The sequence below is a fragment of the Nerophis ophidion genome, linkage group LG17 (assembly GCF_033978795.1).
Source record: "Nerophis ophidion isolate RoL-2023_Sa linkage group LG17, RoL_Noph_v1.0, whole genome shotgun sequence".
NCBI classification, from domain to species: Eukaryota; Metazoa; Chordata; class Actinopteri; order Syngnathiformes; family Syngnathidae; genus Nerophis; species Nerophis ophidion.
In genome coordinates, this window is record NC_084627.1 from 8,786,337 (window position 1) to 8,807,579 (window position 21,243).

General features: G+C 41.1%; 1 protein-coding gene across 8 annotated transcripts in view; it reads left to right on the plus strand.

Annotated features, from left to right (window-relative positions):
- Positions 1–21,238, plus strand: part of marveld2a (MARVEL domain containing 2a) — a 38,049-nt gene extending 16,811 nt beyond the window's left edge. For 6 of the 8 annotated variants that reach the window (XM_061876139.1, XM_061876135.1, XM_061876136.1 and 3 more), the window contains one exon: positions 10,492–11,140. In XM_061876139.1, the coding sequence (XP_061732123.1) occupies positions 10,492–10,611 (120 nt within the window). In that variant the 3' untranslated portion in view covers positions 10,612–11,140. Of the gene's footprint in view, positions 1–10,491; positions 11,141–21,214 lie in introns of those variants that run through there. The other 2 variants (XR_009802366.1, XR_009802365.1) reach the window with 2 other exon arrangements.
- Positions 21,239–21,243: the final 5 nt, after the last annotated feature.

A 21,243-nucleotide genomic window follows, 5' to 3' on the forward strand; every position in this document is an offset into this window, starting at 1 on the left:
ACACCTGTTGACTTCTCTGAGCACATTTTAAATAGGGCTCATGTGATGCGGTCATTAGACTCGGTTACAAAACGCCACAATGGGAAAGTCAAAGGAACTCAGCACGGATCTGAAAAAACTAATCATTTACTTAAGCAAGTCAGGAAAGTTCTCGCCCGGAAAAGGGTGGAGTTCCATCTCCGGGTTGGGGAGGAGACCCTGCCCCAAGTGGAGGAGTTCAAGTACCTAGGAGTCTTGTTCACGAGTGAGGGAAGAGTGGATCGTGAGATCGACAGGCGGATCGGTGCGGCGTCTTCAGTAATGCGGACGTTGTATCGATCCGTTGTGGTGAAGAAGGAGCTGAGCCGGAAGGCAAAGCTCTCAATTTACCGGTCGATCTACGTTCCCATCCTCACCTATGGTCATGAGCTTTGGGTCATGACTGAAAGGATAAGATCACGGGTACAAGCGGCCGAAATGAGTTTCCTCCGCCGTGTGGCGGGTCTCTCCCTTAGAGATAGGGTGAGAAGCTCTGCCATCCGGGAGGAACTCAAAGTAAAGCCGCTGCTCCTCCACATCGAGAGGAGCCAGATGAAGTGGTTCGGGCATCTGGTCAGGATGCCACCCGAACGCCTCCCTAGGGATGTGTTTAGGGCACGTCCAGCTGGTAGGAGGCCACGGGGAAGACCCAGGACACGTTGGAAAGACTATGTCTCCCGGCTGGCCTGGGAACGCCTCGGGATCCCCCGGGAAGAGCTAGACGAAGTGGCTGGGGATAGGGAAGTCTGGGCTTCCCTGCTTAGGCTGCTGCCCCCGCGACCCGACCTCGGATAAGCGGAAGATGATGGATGGATGGATGGAAGTAAGGAAAGTCACTTGGAGCCATTTCAAAGTAGCTTAAGGTCCCAAGAGCAACTGTGCAGACCATTGTTCGTAAGTATAAAGTGCATGGCACAGTTTTGTCACTGCCACGATCAGGAAGAAAACGCAAGCTATCATCTGCTGCTGAGAGAAAATTGGTCAAAATGGAAAGAGTCAACCGAGAACCACCAAAAAGCAGGTCTGCAATGAATTGGAAGCTGCTGGAACACAGGTGTCAAGTGTCCACAGTCAAGCGTGTTTTGCATTGCCATGGACTAGGAGGCTACCATGCAAGAAGGAAGACTCGTCTAAAGTTTGCTGCTGGTCTCATGGACAAAGATAACACTTCTGGAGGAAAGTTCTGTGGTCAGATAAAACAAAAATGGAGATATTTGGCCACAATACCCAGCAATATGTTTGGAGGAGAAAAGGTGAGGCCTTTAATCCCAGGAACACCAAGCATACCGTCAAACATGGTGGTGGTAGTATTATGCTCTGGGCCTATTTTGCTGCCAATGGAACTGCTGCTTTACAGAGAGTAAATGGGACAATGAGAAAGAAGGATTACCTCCAAATACTTCAGGACAAGCTAAAATCATCAGCCCGGAGGTTGGGTCTTGGGCGCAGTTGGGGGTTCCAACATGACAATGACCCCAAACACACCTCAAAAGTGGGTAAGGAATGGCTAAATCAGGCTAGAATAAAGGTTTTAGAATGGCCTTCCCAAAGTCCTGACTTAAATGTGTGGACAATGCTAAAGAAACAAGTCCATGTCAGAAAAGCAACACATTTAGCTGAACTGCACTAATTTAGTCAAGAGGGGTGGTCAAAAATTGAAGCAGAAGCTTGTGGATGGCTACCAAAAGCGCCTTATTGCAGTGAAACTTGCCAAGAGACATGTAAGCAAATATCAACATTGCTGTATGTATACTTTTGACCCTGCACATTTGCTCACATTTTCAGTAGAGCCATAATAAATTCATAAAAGAAGCAAACTTCATGAATGTTTTTGTGACCAACAAGTATGTGCCCCAATACTTCATCACAAAAAAACAAGAGTTGTAGAAATGATTTACAAGTGTATGTAAACTTTTGTCCACAACTGTATAGTGGATGTCTAGATGGGGGGCTATGGGGTAGTGGGGGGATAGATTGTAGCGTCCCGGAAGAGTTAGTGCTGCAAGGGGTTCTGGGTATTAGTTCTGTTGTGTTTATGTTTTGTTACGGTGCGGATGTTCTCCCGAAATTTGTTTGTCATTCTTGTTTGGTGTGGGTTCACAGTGTGGCGCATATTTATACGGCCACCCTCTGTGTGACCTGTATGGCTGTTGACCAAGTATGCCTTGCATTCACGTGTGCGCGTGTGTGTGTGTGTGTGTGTCTAAAAGCCACATATATTATGTGACTGGGCGTGCCTTAAAGGCAGTGCCTTTAAGGCACGCCCCCAATATTGTTGTCCGGGTGGAAAACAGGAGAAATTCGGGAGATTGGTTGCCCCGGGAGATTTTCGGGAGGGGCACTAGAATTTGGGAGTGACCTGGAAAAATGGGGGAGGGTTGGCAAGTAATGCTGGTGGAGTGTCCTGCATGTCTGTTCTCTGCCACTATTCACTTTATATTTTCATGACCCAGTACTTTTTCTTCTCAACACATGTGTATAAAAAAAGGTTTATTTGAAATAGGGACAGATAGTGAAGAAAAGGGAATTATATTTATATAGCGCTTTTTCTCTAGTGACTCAAAGCGCTTTACACAGTGAAACCCAATATCTATTTTTTTTTTTTTACATTTAAAGCAGTGTGGGTGGCACTGAGAGCAGGTGGGTAAAGTGTCTTGCCCAAGGACACAACAGCAGTGACTAGGATGGCAAAAGTAGGGATCGAACCTGCAACCCTCAAATTGCTGGCTTGGCCACTCTACCAACCGAGCTATGCCGTCCAAGATACAGAAACATAGATATCTGAAACAGTTATCCAATGTATGCACCATAGTGTTTGTAGCCAGAGCTCATTTACAAACAACACTTGTCCCCAACAACAACAACACTGATCTAACATCATTAAAATAGGAAGGTTCAAGTTTATTTGTCACATGCAGACTACACCACAGTGAAATGCTTTTTTTTCCATGCTCTTCAGATATTGTGTACAGCGGGATCCAACACTAGTTGCAGAATCTAATACACTAAATACAAAAAATTGAATAACTCCTATGTACATTAATTACAAGACAATTAAGTTGCACAATAAGTCACAGAAGTATCAGTACAAGTAGAAGTACAGTAGTCAAATACAGTACCAGTGCAATATCAAATAGTGTAACAGTATAGCAAGGGTCGGGAACCTTTTTGGCCGAGAAAGCCAAGAAGTCAAATATTTTAAAATGTATTTATGTAAGAGCCATATAATATATTTTTAACACTGAACACAACTAAAAGTGTGCATTTTTAAGTAAGACTAACCTTTCTAGAGTATAATAGGTCTCTTATTGTTATCCTGAAGCTAACTGTGGAGGGGGCGGGACCTGCGGGCCTGCAGCGAAGCGGGGTGTTGCCAGGACCGGCCTCGAAATCAGCGACAGGTGCCCAGATGGCCCACCTGGGCCTTGTTATCTAATCACCTGTCGCTCTGTTATAAGCAGCTGCCAGGAGGAGGGACGGGGTTGGGGCTAGAGCCAGAGTGCGAGCGAGAACGAAAGAGAAAAATACAATTGCTGGAAAGCAACTGAGGGACTTATTGAAAATAAAACAATATTGTAACCCTGAAACAGGCTCTCATGTCGGTGCTTGGTGGTCTGAAGAACCCCCAGGAGGGCCAACCCCACACTAACCAATAATAAACAAAAAACTTCTTCAACATAAAAATGCATGAAAATGCTTTATATTTTGAACGTTATTTTTAACACTGTGATTACAAGTGGAATTCATTACTTATCGTGTTAAGCAATGTCAGCTCAGATTTATCCGAGAGCCAGATGCAGTCATCAAAAGAGCCACATCTGGCTCTAGAGCCATAGGTTCCCTACCCCTGCAGTATAGGAAGGAACAAATATTAAGGTGTCTACACTTCTTTGGCAGTTGAGTAGTGACGGGGGCGGCATGGCGTAGTGGGTAGAGTGGCCGTGCCAGAAACCTGAGGGTTGCAGGTTTGCTTCCCACCTATGTGGGCGTTATCATCATTACTGTCTGATTCCAATCAATGCAAGTCATCAGAATCAGGTAATACACCAACTTATATTCTTGTCTTTGTGAAAGAAAGACATCTATATGTGTTACACATGCTTGTATTATCATTAAACACATTTAACTTGTTTACAAAAATGTCTCTTCATAAATAAATAAATATAAATGATATATATAAATGAGGTAGATCCCCTCGAGTTGGTCATTTGAAAAGTAGCTCGCCTGCAGAAAAAGTGTGGGCACCCCTGGCGTAGTGGGTAGAGCGGCCGTGTCAGAAACCAGAGGGTTGCAGGTTCACTCCCCGCCTATTGACACCCAAATCGCTGCCGTTGTGTCCTTGGGCAGGACACTTCACCCTTTGCTCCCGCTGCTGCTCACACTGGTGAATGAATGATGAATGAATGACAGGTGGTGGTCGGAGGGGCCGTAGGCGCAAACTGGCAGCCACGCTTCTGTCAGTCCACCCCAGGGCAGCTGTGGCTACTGATGTAGCTTACCACCACCTATGTGTGAATGAATGATGGGTTCCATCTTCTCTGTGAGGGCTTTGAGTATCTAATAATAGAAAAGCGCAATATAAATCTAATCCATTATTATTATTAGTAGTAGTAGTATGAACAAAGGTAATGGAACAGTATGACTTCTTTATACTCTTGTATTTACATTATTTATCCAATCCAATCCACTTTATTTATATAGCACATTTAAACAACAATAACGTTTCCAAAGTGCTGCACAGCCATGTTAAAAACAATATATTGCTCCACCAATGACTGAATAAAACAAAAAATGAATAAAAATAAAAACAATATAAAAACAAATATGATTAAAAATTATTTTAAAGGGTAAAATCAATTAAAACAGTAAAATAAAAATAAAAGTGTATAAAAAACACAGAGGACCACACAACTCACGTAGTGTTAAAAGCCAAAGAATAAAAGTGGGTCTTAAGACGAGACTTAAAAGAGTCCACTGTGGAAGCAGTTTGAACATGGAGCGGCAGAGTGTTCCAGACCACAGAGAAGGTCCTGTCTCCCCTGGTCTTAAGTCTGGTCTCGGGCACCACGAGCTGGAACTGGCTCTCAGACCTCAGAGCGCGCGCAGGAATGTAAATTTGGATGAGGTCCGAGATATATTGAGGTGCCAGTCCATGTAAAGATTTAAAACCAAAGAGCAAGGTTTTAAAATCAATTCTAAAATGAACAGGGAGCCAGTGCAAACTCTGAAGGATTGTGGTTCTATGCTGGTGTTTCCTGGCCCCTGTTAAAAGTCCTGCTGTTCTGGACTAACTGCAACCGGGAGAGAGCTTTTTGGCTAATGCCAGCATAAAGTGCTTTGCAGTAGTCCAGGCCACTTCAAATAAAAGCATGCACCACTTGTTCAAAAAGGTTAAAAGATAAAAACGGTTTAACCTTTACTAAAAGACGAAGGTGATAAAAACACGATTTTAAAACGCCATTGACTTGTTTGTCTAGTTTAAAATGGCTGTCTATATTGACGCCAAGGCTGGTGACTTTGGGACGCACATCATTTTGCAACGGTCCCAAGTCAGTGAGGGCCGGACCAAAAACTAAAATTTCCGTTTTTCCCTCATTCATTATTAAAAAATTCTGGGCTAACCAAGCCTTGACGTCACACAGACAGTTAAGAAGAGGTGTCAGGGGGCGTGGCTTTTTGAAATCGGCATATAAATCTGGCAGTCATCTGCATAAAAGTGATAACACTCCATGTTTCTTAAAAATATCTCCAAGAGGGAGGAGATAAAGAGCGAACAGGATGGGGCCTAAAATAGATCCTTACTTAATTTACAATTATTTACAATCATTGGATGAAGAGTATTGTAGTCCGGTAATTACTGTGGTAAGTGAAGTGTTTTTACATTATTTACAGTCTTTGGATGAAGAGTATTGTAGTCTGGTAATTACAGTGGTAAGTGAAGTGTTTTTACATTATTTACAATCACTGGATGAAGAGTATTGTAGTCTGGTAATTACAGTGGTAAGTGAAGTGTTTTTACATTATTTACAATCATTGGATGAAGAGTATTGTAGTCCGGTAATTACAGTGGTAAGTGAAGTGTTTTTACATTATTTTTACATTATTTACAGTCATTGGATAAAGAGTATAGTAGTCCGGTAATTACAGTGGTAAGTGAAGTGTTTTTACATTATTTTTACATTATTTACAGTCATTGGATAAAGAGTATTGTAGTCCGGTAATTACAGTGGTAAGTGAAGTGTTTTTACATTATTTTTACATCATTTACAGTCATTGGATAAAGAGTACTGTAGTCCGGTAATTACAGTGGTAAGTGAAGTGTTTTTACATTATTTTTACATTATTTACAGTCTTTGGATGAAGAGTATTGTAGTCTGGTAATTACAGTGGTAAGTGAAGTGTTTTTACATTATTTACAGTCATTGGATGAAGAGAATTGTAGTCCGGTGATTACAGTGGTAAGTGAAGTGTTTTTACATTATTTTTACATTATTTACAGTCATTGGATAAAGAGTATTGTAGTCCGGTAATTACAGTGGTAAGTGAAGTGTTTTTACATTATTTACAGTCATTGGATGAAGAGAATTGTAGTCCGGTGATTACAGTGGTAAGTGAAGTGTTTTTACATTATTTTTACATTATTTACAGTCATTGGATAAAGAGTATTGTAGTCCGGTAATTACAGTGGTAAGTGAAGTGTTTTTACATTATTTTTACATCATTTACAGTCATTGGATAAAGAGTATTGTAGTCTGGTAATTACAGTGGTAAGTGAAGTGTTTTTACATTATTTACAGTCATTGGATGAAGAGTATTGTAGTCTGGTAATTACAGTGGTAAGTGAAGTGTTTTTACATTATTTACAGTCATTGGATGAAGAGTATTGTAGTCCGGTGATTACAGTGGTAAGTGAAGTGTTTTTACATTATTTTTACATTATTTACAGTCTTTGGATGAAGAGTATTGTAGTCTGGTAATTACAGTGGTAAGTGAAGTGTTTTTACATCATTTACAGTCATTGGATGAAGAGAATTGTAGTCCGGTGATTACAGTGGTAAGTGAAGTGTTTTTACATTATTTTTACATTATTTACAGTCATTGGATAAAGAGTATTGTAGTCCGGTAATTACAGTGGTAAGTGAAGTGTTTTTACATTATTTACAGTCATTGGATGAAGAGAATTGTAGTCCGGTGATTACAGTGGTAAGTGAAGTGTTTTTACATTATTTTTACATTATTTACAGTCATTGGATAAAGAGTATTGTAGTCCGGTAATTACAGTGGTAAGTGAAGTGTTTTTACATTATTTTTACATCATTTACAGTCATTGGATAAAGAGTATTGTAGTCTGGTAATTACAGTGGTAAGTGAAGTGTTTTTACATTATTTACAGTCATTGGATGAAGAGTATTGTAGTCTGGTAATTACAGTGGTAAGTGAAGTGTTTTTACATTATTTACAGTCATTGGATGAAGAGTATTGTAGTCCGGTGATTACAGTGGTAAGTGAAGTGTTTTTACATTATTTTTACATTATTTACAGTCATTGGATAAAGAGTATTGTAGTCCGGTAATTACAGTGGTAAGTGAAGTGTTTTTACATTATTTACAATCATTGGATGAAGAGTATTGTAGTCCGGTAATTACAGTGGTAAGTGAAGTGTTTTTACATTATTTTTACATTATTTACAGTCATTGGATAAAGAGTATTGTAGTCCGGTAATTACAGTGGTAAGTGAAGTGTTTTTACATTATTTTTACATTATTTACAGTCATTGGATAAAGAGTACTGTAGTCTGGTAATTACAGTGGTAAGTAAAGTGATTCTTGCGTGTGCGGTTTTGTGCAATTGTGATGAGTGTTAGTCAGCGGTGCAGTTGAGCAGTGTGATGTCTTGAGGATAGAAGCTCCTCCTGAGTCTCTCCGTGTTGGCCTCGAGACTCGGCTAGACTCTGGTAACACTTGCCTGACTGCAGCAGTGAGAAGAGGCAGTTGCTTGGCCTTGGATCTACAGCGCCTGGTGCACATGTTGCAGATGGTTGGGAGCACACCTCTGATGGTGGGCTCAGCTCATCTGGCAACTCTGCAGTCTAAATGAAAAGAATGCGACAAAGAGGAGTCGATAATAATAATAAGACAGACAAAGTGGCGTCACTATAGACAGATTTTAAACTTGACAAACAAGTCAATGGCGTTTTAAAATTGTGTTTTTATCATCTTCGTCTTTTAGTAAAGGTAAAACCGTTTTTATCTTTTAACCTTTTTGAAGAAGTGGTGCATGCTTTTATTTGAAGTGGCCTGGACTACTGCAGTGCACTTTATGCTGGCATTAGCCAAAAAGCTCTCTCCCGGTTGCAGTTAGTCCAGAACAGCAGGACTTTGAACAGGGGCCAGGAAACACCAGCATAGAACCACAATCCTTCAGAGTTTGCACTGGCTCCCTGTTCATTTTAGAATTGATTTTAAAACCTTGCTCTTTGGTTTTAAATCTTTACATGGACTGGCACTTAAGTATATCTCAGACCTCATCCAAACTTACAATCCTGAGATCCGAGAGCCAGCTCCAGCTCGTGGTGCCCAAGACCAGACTCAAAACCAGGGGAGACAGGACCTTCTCTGTGGTCTGGAACACTCTGCCCCTCCATGTTCAAACTGTGTTTTAAGTCTCGTCTTAAGACCCACTTTTATTCTCTGGCTTTTAAAACTACATGAGTTGTGTGGTCCTCTGTTGTCATCTGGGTTTTAAAATGTTGATTTCTATTTACTCTTTTAATTGGTTTAACCCTTAAAATGGGTTTTAATCATATTTATTTTATATTGGTTTCATATGTATTTATTTATTATTTATTATTATTTGTTTTATTCAGTCATTGGTGGAGCTCAGGATAGTATTTGAATGTTGTTTTTAATATTGTCGTGCAGCACTTTGGAAACATTTTGTTGTTTAAATGTGTTATATAAATAAAGTGGATTGGATTGAACGTGCAAACTAGATAAAAGCCAACTAGTACAAACTAAAGATGGGAACACGATTGTTGCTCAACTAGCCACAATTGTGTTTGTTTTTTGAAAGTGAGACGTGCAGGTCTACTTTTTAAAGTGTCAGGTAGAAAGTTCCATGGTTGTGCTCCTTTTATTGCAAAGGCAGTCTGGGCAAAAGATGTTCTACGGCAGGGGTGTCGAACTCAAATACAGAGTGGGCCAAAATGTAAAACTGAACAAAGTCGCGGGCCAAGGTTGAAGAAATTCACCTTTTAATAGGGACCCAAACAAGTTTTGCATTGAATATTGAACAAGTAAGGCTTTTATAACTTTAGTGACATGCAAAATCCAGTTTCAAATATTGTAGCATCCCGGAAGAGTTAGTGCTGCAAGGGGTTCTGGGTATTTGTTCTGTTGTGTTTATGTTGGGTTACGGTGTGGATGTTCTCCCTAAATGTGGTTGTCATTTTTGTTTGCTCTGCGTTCACAGTGTGGCGCATATTTGTAACAGTGTTAAAGTTGTTTATACGGCCACCCTCAGTGTGACCTGTATGGCGGTTGACCAATTATGCCTTGCATTCACTTGTTTCAAGTCGAGTTTCAAATTATCCATCCATTTTCTACCGCTTGTCCCTTCTGGGGTCGCTGGAGCCTATCTCAGCTGCATTCAGGCGGAAGGCAGGGTACACCAAGGACAAGTCGCCACCTCATCGCAGGGCCAACACAAATAGACAACATTCACACTCACATTCACACACTAGGGACCATTTAGTGTTGCCAATCAACCTATCAATAATAATTAAAAAATATCAATGGCATATCAAATAAAATGTAAATAAAAATTGTGGGTCGGGTTTGGTGGTAGCAGGGGTGTATATTATAGTGTCCGGAAGAGTTAGAGCTGCAAGGGATTCTGGGTATTACGTGTGTTACGGTGCAGATGTTCTCCCGAAATGTGTTTGTCATTCTTGTTTGGTGTGGCTTCACAGCGTGGCGCATATTTGTAACAGTGTTAAAGTCGTTTATACGGCCACCTTCAGTGTGACCAAGTATGCGTTGCATTCATTCGCGTGTGTTAAAGCCGCAGATATTACGTGACTGGGCCGGCACGTTGTTTCTATGGCGGAAAAGCGGACGTGACAACAGGTTGTAGAGGACGACAATGGCAGTGCCTTCTAGGCGCGCCCCCAATATTGTTGTCCGAGTGGAAATCGGGAGAAATACGGAAGAATTGTTGCCTCGCGAGATTTACGGGAGGGGCAGTGAAATTCGGGAGGGTTGGCAAATGCGTGGTTGCAGCGGCGGGCCAGCTCTAATCTTTATTGGATATTACCTCAAGGGACAAATGAAATTACACGGCGGGCCAGAGTTTGACGGCCATGTTCTACAGAATGGTCACACTTGCCTTTTGAGGTGGCCCAGGTGGTAGATCTGCTGGCACTCTTTGTTCTTCAAGCATCCAAAAGCCAGTCTGACTGTGATCCCCCGCCAGGACCCGACCTTCCTGGAGAAGAAGGAGCGCTGCGACTACCTGAAGAACAAACTGTCGCACATCAAACAGAAGATTCAGGAATACGACAAAGTCATGGAATGGAACGACGGCTTCAGCTGAAACGCCGTTTTTTGATGTTTTTTTTTACGTGTGAACTTGACGTGGAGCTGAAAACTAAACGTCTTTTTTGTCCTTGAACACAACCTTTTATCTTTTTGCATGTTGTTCTACCATTTCACACGTCAAGCCTTTTCTACTTGACACATAAACACTGGCAGACATCTTTTTCCCCCTCATCTCGTCGTCGTGCTTCAGTGACGTGAACATGAAACCACTTCCAGGGGTGTAAACATTTTGCAATGCAGTCTGCTGGAAATGATGGAGAGCGACACTCTACATAGCAACTAGCGCTGTGGTCAAAGTTGAAATTGGCCCCTGCTTTACTGTCATCTGGCGGCCCAATTTGTCACGTTTCATGTGTCAGGCAAACCTTGCCGAATGGGACCATATGAATCCCCTTATGATTCTAACTGCAGCTCCACTAATGTGATGATTTGATTTTTACCTGTCCTGAATATGAAGCTAACATTTTTTATCATGATTTATGAATCTAAACACCCAATAAAGCTTAATAAACTGGTGTGGAAAATATTGTGTTGATTCATTCACAAATAATGTATTTAGTTCCATAGCAGCTCTTCAGACTACAAACCCCCAAACCAGTACAGTTGTCATCTTGTGTAAATGGTAAATAAAAATAAAATATAACAAATCCTTTTGAACTTGTATTCAATGCAATAGACTGCAAAGACTAGATATTTCATACATGAGCAGGCAGTTGGGCTCCATGCTGCTTGCTTTTAGAGCAGGGGTGTGAGCTACCAGTCGATCGCAGGGGGTGTGTCAGTCGATCTCCAGCCAGGCTTTTAAAAAAAAATAGACCTAAAAATGAGTGATCATCAATCTTCACCAAGACTTCACTTAAATGACATTCACGGTACCGGAGGGTCTTGTGAGATGATGCTGGCTGCTGCAAGATCATTATTATGAAAATATGACCGAGAGGAAGGCGAGAAACACTTTTTATTTCAACTGACTCTCGCGCCGTACCTTCCGTCAAAACTCTAAAGGCCGACTGCACATTTCCTATCTTCACAATAAAAGCCCTGCTTCATGCTGCCTGCGCTAACTAAATACAGAGTCTCGGAAAACTGGCGTGCACAAGCCATCCCTCAGAAAGCTGGCGTGCACAAGTCCGAGACTCTTATTTTGTTAGCGCAGGCAGCATGAAGCAGGGCTTTTATTGTGAAGATAGGAAATGTGCAGTCGGCCTTTAGAGTTTTGACGGAAGGGACGGCGCGAAAGTCTGTTGAAATAAAAAGTGTTTCTCGCCTTCCTCTCTGTCATTTTTTCATAATAATGAACTGGCAGCAGCCAGCGTCATCTCACAAGACCCTCGGGTGCCGTGAATGTCAATCAAGCAAGCTACGGAATTTGCCGCCAATGTTTTTCTTGTAAAGTGTATGGAAGCTGGATGAATTAGATGCCAAAAACCAACCACTTTCATGTGGTATTGTACAGAAAGGGCAACTTTTTTTCTCCTCCATTTGAAAATGTGGGCGTTATCATCATTACTGTCTGATTCCAATCAATGCAAGTCATCAGAATCAGGTAATACACCAACTTATATTCTTGTCTTCGTGAAAGAAAGACATCTATATGTGTTACACATGCTTGTATTATCATTAAACACATTTAACTTGTTTACAAAAATGTCTCTTTCATAAATAAATAAATATAAATGAGGTAGATCCCCTCGAGTTGGTCAATTGAAAAGTAGCTCGCCTGCAGAAAAAGTGTGGGCACCCCTGCTTTAGAAGAAGTCTATGTAAGGCGGGGTGTCCAAACTTTTTCCACTGAGGGCCGCACACTGAATAATGAAAGCAAGCAGGGGCCATTTATTTTAAAAACCAATACAATATATGTATAAAAAATATACATTCAGGCCTCCACTCAGGCTTGATCCTGGGAACCCCAAAGGGCTTTGGTAAAAAATAAAATGTTAAAAATGTGTCATTATTCAGTATTAGTATCTTTATTATTATTCAAGTTTTAAATCTCTATACCAGGGGTGTCAAACTCAAATACGGAGTGGGCCAAAATTTTAAACGGAACAAAGTCACGGGCCAAGGTTGAACAAATGAACCTTTTAATAGGGACCCAAACAAGTTTTGCATTAAATATTGAACAAGCAAGGCTTATATAACTTTAGTGACATGCAAAATCCAGTTTCAAATAATAATAATTAAAACAATATCAATGGCATAAAAATGTTATGCCTTTCTTTCTATTTGCAATCTTCTGAGGTAAATATCACATTTTTTCCACAGGCTAATAATACATTTGAAAATAAAATAACAATAATGAATGAACCCAACATTCAAGCCTTGAAGTAGCAAGAGAAAATGCATGAATAGAACGTTAATTATTGGTCAGTTTGCTGGAAGTTTTACTTGAAAGAGTTAGTGCTGCAAGGGGTTCTGGGTATTTGTTCTGTTGTGCTACGGTGCGGATGTTCACCCGAAATGTGTTTGTCATTCTTGTTTGGTGTGGGTTCACAGTGTGGCGCATATTAGTAACAGTGCTAAAGTTGTTTATACGGCCACCCTCAGTGTGACCTGTATGGCTGTTGACCAAGTATGCTTGGCATTCACTTGTGTGTGTGTGTGTGTGTGTGTGTGTGTAAAAGCCACAAATATTATGTGACACGCTGTTAGTATGTAGGAAAAGCGGACGTGACGACAGGTTGTAGAGAACGCTAAAGGCAGTGCCTTAAATGCACGCCCCCAATATAGTTGTCCAGGTGGAAATCGGGAGAATGGTTGCCCCGGGAGATTTTCGGGAGGGGCATTGAACTTCGGGAGTCTACCGGGAACATTAGGAGGGTTGGCAAGATTAGATTAGACAGTACTTTATTTATTCCGTCAGGAGAGTTCCTTCAGGAATCCCATTCAAGATCAGACAAACATTACAGGGAGACAGAACAGGATCGCTGACGGGCTTCCAGCGCCCCTTACAAAAAAAGATGACATACAGGTAAACAAGGGGGGGGGCAGCTCTAATGCTAAATTGATATTGACTCAAGGGCCAAATTAAATTAGACGGCGGGCCAGAGTTTGACACCCATGTTCTAGATCAACATCAGGTCTATCTGCCAATATAACGTTTTTAAAGATTTATTTTATTTTGTCCAGGGTGTACCCCTCCCTGCGTGGTTGAGGTGGGAGGGGTTTGGTGCTCGCGGTGTCACGATCCGGTATGCGGATCGTTTATTGTTTTGCCGCTTATATGTCTTTGTTCATGTTTAGTTCTGGACTCTGCCGATTCCTTGTTTGAGCACTTCCCCGTTTGTTTAGTCACCATGGCAACGTTTTGTGCTCCTCCTCACGGGCTCCTGTCACACCTGTTGTTGATTATCATTTGTGTATTTAAGCCCACCTGATTCCTCAGTTCGTCCTCGGTCCATTACTTGCTTTTCGCAACACGTCACGTTTTGTATCCTTCTGCCCTCGATTATTTTGTGCTAAGTTCCGCCTTAGCTTCACGTGCGTGTGGCACGTCGTTGAATGTTTTCTGTTTCCTGCTACGTTTTTAGCATTAGCTTCCCGTGCATTGGCACGCGCTTTGTTTTTCTCCTTTTTTTGCACCAGCGTTCTTTTGTTTTATTATATTAAAACATATTCTTACCTGCAATCCTGCTGACTGGCAGTGTGTGCATCCACGAAGTGGCAACTCCGCGCAACAAGTGCGCCGAACGCGTGACACGCGGGGTGTATAACATAGTCAAGATGTGTCATGGATGCAAAGGATTCTGGGTATTTGTCATGTTGCGTTGATGTTGTGTCACTGTGAGGATTTTCTCCAGAAATGTGTTTGTCATTCTTCTTTTGTGTGGCTTCACAATGTGGCGCATATTAGTAGGAGTGTTAAAGTTGTTTGTATCACAACCATTAGTGTACTTTGTGTCACCCAGTATGCCTGCCAGTCGTGTGCCTGGACCGTCAAGGAGTTTGTTTATGTTATAGAAGGTGTTTAAGGCAACGGCTTCATAGCACGCCCGTATTCTTGTCATCTGGGTGAGCACCAGCAGATTTGGCGGGAATAGTTGCGGCTCCCGTTGTCTTCCTCATTTTGTGAAACAGGTCGAAATGGTTCTATGAGGGGTTAAAGGTTGGTGACCCCTGCTCTAGAACAGGGGTCAGCAACCTTTTTGAAACCAGGAGCTACTTCTTGGGTACTGATTAATGCCAAGGGCTACCAGTTTGATACACACTTAAATACATTGCCAGAATTAGCCATCCATCCATCCATTTTCTACCGCTTATTCCCTTTTGGGGTCGCGGGGGGCGCTGGCGCCTATCCCAGCTACAATCGGGCGGAAGGCGGGGTACACCCTGGACAAGTCGCCACCTCATCGCAGGGCCAACACAGAATTAGCCAATTTGCTCAATTTACCTTTAACTCCATGTTATTATTAATAATTAATGATATTTATCTTGGTGGAAACACTGATCAACTTAATGATTTCTCACAATAAATATATATTTTTGATGACATGTTTTAAATAGGTTAAAATCCAATCTGCATTTTGTTAGAATATATAACAAATTGGACCAAGTTATATTTCTAACAAACACAAATAAATATTTCTTCTAGATTTTCCAGAACAAAAATGTTAAAATAAAAATTCAAACGACTTTGAAATAAGATTTAAATTTGATTCTACAGATTTTCTAGATTTGCCATATGTTTGAATTTTAACCATGAGTTTGAAGAAATATTTCACAAGTATTCTTCTTTGAAAAAACAGAAGCAAAAATGAAGAATCAATCAATCAATCAATGTTTATTTATATAGCCCTAAATCACAAGTGTCTCAAAGGGCTGCACAAACCACATTGACATCCTCGGTAGAGCCCACATAAGGGCAAGGAAAAACTCACCCCAGTGGAACGTTGGTGACAGTGACTATGAGAAACCTTGGAGAGGACCGCATATGTGGGCAAACCCCCCCTCATCTGTATACTCTAGCCTTTGAGTAGACTTCCTTTTTAGACCAGTTGATCTGCCGCTTCTTTTCTTTCTCCTATGCCCCCCCCTCCCTTGTGGAGGGGGTCCGGTCCGATGACCATGGATGAAGTACTGACTGTCCAGAGTCGAGACCCAGGATGGACCGCTCATCGGGACCCAGGATGGACCGCTCGCCTGTATCTGTTGGGGACATCTCTACGCTGCTGATCCGCTTGTGATGGTTTCCTGTGGACGGGACTCTCGCTGCTTTCTTGGAGCCACTATGGATTGAACTTTCACAGTATCATGTTAGACCCGCTCGACATCCATTGCTTTCGGTCCCCTAGAGGGGGGGGGGTTGCCCACATCTGAGGTCCTCTCCAAGGTTTCTCATAGTCAGCATTGTCACTGGCGTCCCACTGGGTGTGAATTCTCCCTGCCCACTGGGTGTGAGTTTTCCTTGCCCTTTTGTGGGTTCTTCCGAGGATGTTGTAGTCGTAATGATTTGTGCAGTCCTTTGAGACATTTGTGATTTGGGGCTATATAAATAAACATTGATTGATTGATTGAAGTAAATTAAAATGTATTTATTATTCTTTACAATAAAAAATAAGATACTTGAACACTGATTTCTTGGTTCTTGGTTTCTTATGTGGGTTTATTGTTAGGCAGTCTCATTAACGTCCTCCCACCGCGGCGAAAACACACAACAACAGCAGTCACATTTTTGTCCACCGTAAAGCAGTTTGTCTGCCGTAAACAGCAATGTTGTGACACTCCCAAACAGGACAATACTGCCATCTACTGAACATGCATATGTGACAATAACATCTACGGCTTTTAGAGCAGTCACATTTTTGTCCACCGTAAAGCAGTTTGTCTGCCGTAAACAGCAATGTTGTGACACTCCCAAACAGGACAATACTGCCATCTACTGAACATACATATGTGACAATAACATCTACGGCTTTTAGAGCAGTCACATTTTTGTCCACCGTAAAGCAGTTCGTCTGCCGTAAACAGCAATGTTGTGACACTCCCAAACAGGACAATACTGCCATCTACTGAACATACATATGTGACAATAACATATACGACTTTTAGAGCAGTGGATCTCAACCTTTTTTCAGAGATGTACCCCCTGTGAAGATTTTTTTAATTATGTGGGTTCTTCCGAGGATGTCGTAGTCGTAGTGGTTTGTGCAGCCCTTTGAGACATTTGTGATTTAGGGCTATATAAATAAACATTGATTGATTGATTTAAATTGTCAGGAAAGAAGAGGAAGGAATTTAAAAGGTAAAAAGGTATATGTGTTTAAAAATCCTTAAATCATTTTTAAGGTTGTATTTTTTCTCCAAAATTGTCTTTCTGAAAGTTATAAGAAGCAAAGTAAAAAAAATAAATGAATTTATTTAAACAAGTGAAGACCAAGTCTTTAAAATATTTTTTGGGATTTTCAAACTGAGTTTTGTCTCTCTTAGAATTAAAAATGTGGAGCAAAGCGAGACCAGCTTGCTAGTAAATAAATACAATTTAAGAAATAGAGGCAGCTCACTGGTAAGTGCTGCTATTTGAGCTATTTTTAGAACAGGCCAGCGGGCGACTCATCTGGTCCTTACGGGCGACCTGGTGCCCGCCTTGGTGACCCCTGCTCTACAACAACAGGAACTTAACATCACAAAGAGACAAGTCCATAAAAAAAAGGTTACATCTGTTTGCATTTTTGTATTTTATCCTATTTTCTTTAATTATTTGTGTAATGCAGTCTGCTGGAAATGATGGAGAGCGCCACTCTACATAGCAACTGGCGCTGTGGACAACAGTTGGAATTGCCCAAAACTCATTTGAAGATATTCAACACTCTACTGTCAACTGGCGGCTAAAGTGAAAAGTGCACCCACCCCAATTTGTCACGTTTCATGTGTCAGGTAAACCTTGACGAGTGGGGCCATATGAATCCCCTACCTGCTGGAACAGGAAGGGGATTCATACATCATTTTTTTAATGATGTATGAATCTAAACACCCAATAAAGCTTACTAAAATATCTTTATGACAGTACCTCACAGTCGTGCGGGTTCCATGGTCCACCAAGGAAGGACATTGCTCGATCAGGTTTGACTCTTGTTTATTTTTTCAAATAAAGGAAGTCTTTTGTGCCGTCGTAGCTCCCACCGCGTCTTCGTCATCACCGTCTTGCTCTCTCTTCATCCGTTGCTGCAGGCTCTCCAACTCCTGCCTCGTTCTTTCCTCCTTCTCCCCTTTTATACATTGTTAGGAGATACATTAATTGTGTCCCGGGGTGGGATCCACGCACCTGATCTCACTTGCCGCTCGCTCGTATTCTCCGCCATCTTGGGCCGGGCTCCAGCGCTATAGCTCGGTTGGTAGAGTGGCCGTGCCAGCAACTTGAGGGTTGCAGGTTCGATTCCCATTTCCACCTTCCTAGTCACTGCCGTTGTGTCCTTGGGCAAGACACTTTACCCACCTGCTCCCAGTGCCACCCACACTGCTTTAAATGTAACTTAGATATTGGGTTTCACTATCCAAAGCGCTTTGAGTCACTAGAGAAAAGCGCTATATAAATATAATTCAGTTCACTTCACACTTCACCGCCGCTTCTCCACAATCTTGTTGATTCATTCATAAATGATATATTTCAATTCATACCGACGTTATTGTTCCAGTCCAACCAGTACTTTAGACTATATAGTAACTATTTTGTTAGTTTCGGTTTTATTTTGAAGCTAAGAGGAAGTGATAGGATGGCACTTTTCTTTCCAAACTACATTTTTAGCAAAGAGCTGTTTGACAGCAGACATAAATTGTACAGGCTGAAAGTGGGCGGAGCCCCGGAAAAAAAAAAGGCAGGAAAACATTAAAATGGGAGGTCGGGGGGTTAGTTAGAGACCAGGAAAAACCTTCTGTGGCAAAGCACATATAAATACTAGATGAGGCAATTCCTGCACACTCTACATACACAATCTACACAACACATCACACACACTCTACATACACAATCTACACAACATGTCACACACACTCTACATACACAATCTACACAACACGTCACACACACTCTACATACACAATCTACACAACACGTCACACACACTCTACATACACAATCTACACAACACATCACACACACTCTACATACACAATCTACACAACACATCACACACAATCTACACAACACGTCACACACACGCTACATACACACTCTACATACACACTCTACACAACACATCATACACAATCTACACAACACATCATACACACTCTACACAACACATACAAAATCTACATACATAATCTACACAACACGTCACACACACGCTACATACACACTCTACATACACACTCTACACAACACATAATACACAATCTACACAACACATCACACACACTCTACATACACAATCTACACAACACATCATACACACTCTACACAACACATACAAAATCTACATACACAATCTACACAACACATACACAATCTACACAACACGTCACACACACTCTACATACACACTCTACATACACAATCTACACAACACATCATACACAATCTACACAACACATCATACACACTCTACACAACACATACAAAATCTACATACACAATCTACACAACACATCACACACACTCTACATACACAATCTACACAACACATCACACACACTCTACATACACAATCTACACAACACATCATACACACTCTACACAACACATACAAAATCTACATACACAATCTACACAACACATACACAATCTACACAACACATACACAATCTACACAACACATCACACACACTCTACATACACAATCTACACAACACGTCACACACACTCTACATACACAATCTACACAACATGTCACACACACTCTACATACACAATCTACACAACACGTCACACACACTCTACATACACAATCTACACAACACATCACACACACTCTACATACACAATCTACACAACACATCACACACACTCTACATACACAATCTACACAACACGTCACACACACATTCTACATACACAATCTACACAACACGTCACACACACTCTACATACACAATCTACACAACACGTCACACACACTCTACATACACAATCTACACAACACATCACACACACTCTACATACACAATCTACACAACACGTCACACACACTCTACATACACAATCTACACAACACATCATACATACTCTACATACACAATCTACACAACACATCATACACACTCTACATACACAATCTACACAACACGTCACACACACTCTACATACACAATCTACACAACACATCACACACACTCTACATACACAATCTACACAACACGTCACACACACTCTACATACACAATCTACACAACACATCACACACACTCTACATACACAATCTACACAACACGTCACACACATTCTACATACACAATCTACACAACATGTCACACACACTCTACATACACAATCTACACAACACGTCACACACACTCTACATACACAATCTACACAACACATCATACACAATCTACACAACACATCACACACACTCTACATACACAATCTACACAACACATCACACACACTCTACATACACAATCTACACAACACATCACACACAATCTACACAACACGTCACACACACGCTACATACACACTCTACATACACACTCTACACAACACATCATACACAATCTACACAACACATCATACACACTCTACACAACACATACAAAATCTACATACACAATCTACACAACACGTCACACACACGCTACATACACACTCTACATACACACTCTACACAACACATCACACACACTCTACATACACAATCTACACAACACATCATACACACTCTACACAACACATACAAAATCTACATACACAATCTACACAACACATACACAATCTACACAACACGTCACACACACTCTACATACACACTCTACATACACAATCTACACAACACATCATACACAATCTACACAACACATCATACACACTCTACACAACACATACAAAATCTACATACACAATCTACACAACACATCACACACACTCTACATACACACTCTACACAACACATCATACACAATCTACACAACACATCACACACACTCTACATACACAATCTACACAACACATCACACACACTCTACATACACAATCTACACAACACATCACACACACTCTACATACACAATCTACACAACACATCATACACACTCTACACAACACATACAAAATCTACATACACAATCTACACAACACATACACAATCTACACAACACATCATACACACTCTACTCAACACATACAAAATCTACATACACAATCTACACAACACATCACACACACTCTACATACACAATCTACACAACACATCACACACACTCTACATACACAATCTACACAACACATACACAATCTACACAACAGACTTTACATCACATATTTCCTCCTAATATTTTCTCCTAATATTTCCTCCTAATATTTCCTGCTAATATTTGATCATCCTGCGTCATGAAATCATTTCTTCCTATTTATTAATTCATGTATTCATGACAGTTTTATTTCACATCTCCAATCAGCTTCAAGCAAGTCAACGTCGCTTCTCTTTCTTTCTTTTTGTCCCCAGACTCAGCACTTCCGGTGTCGGGAGGTAAG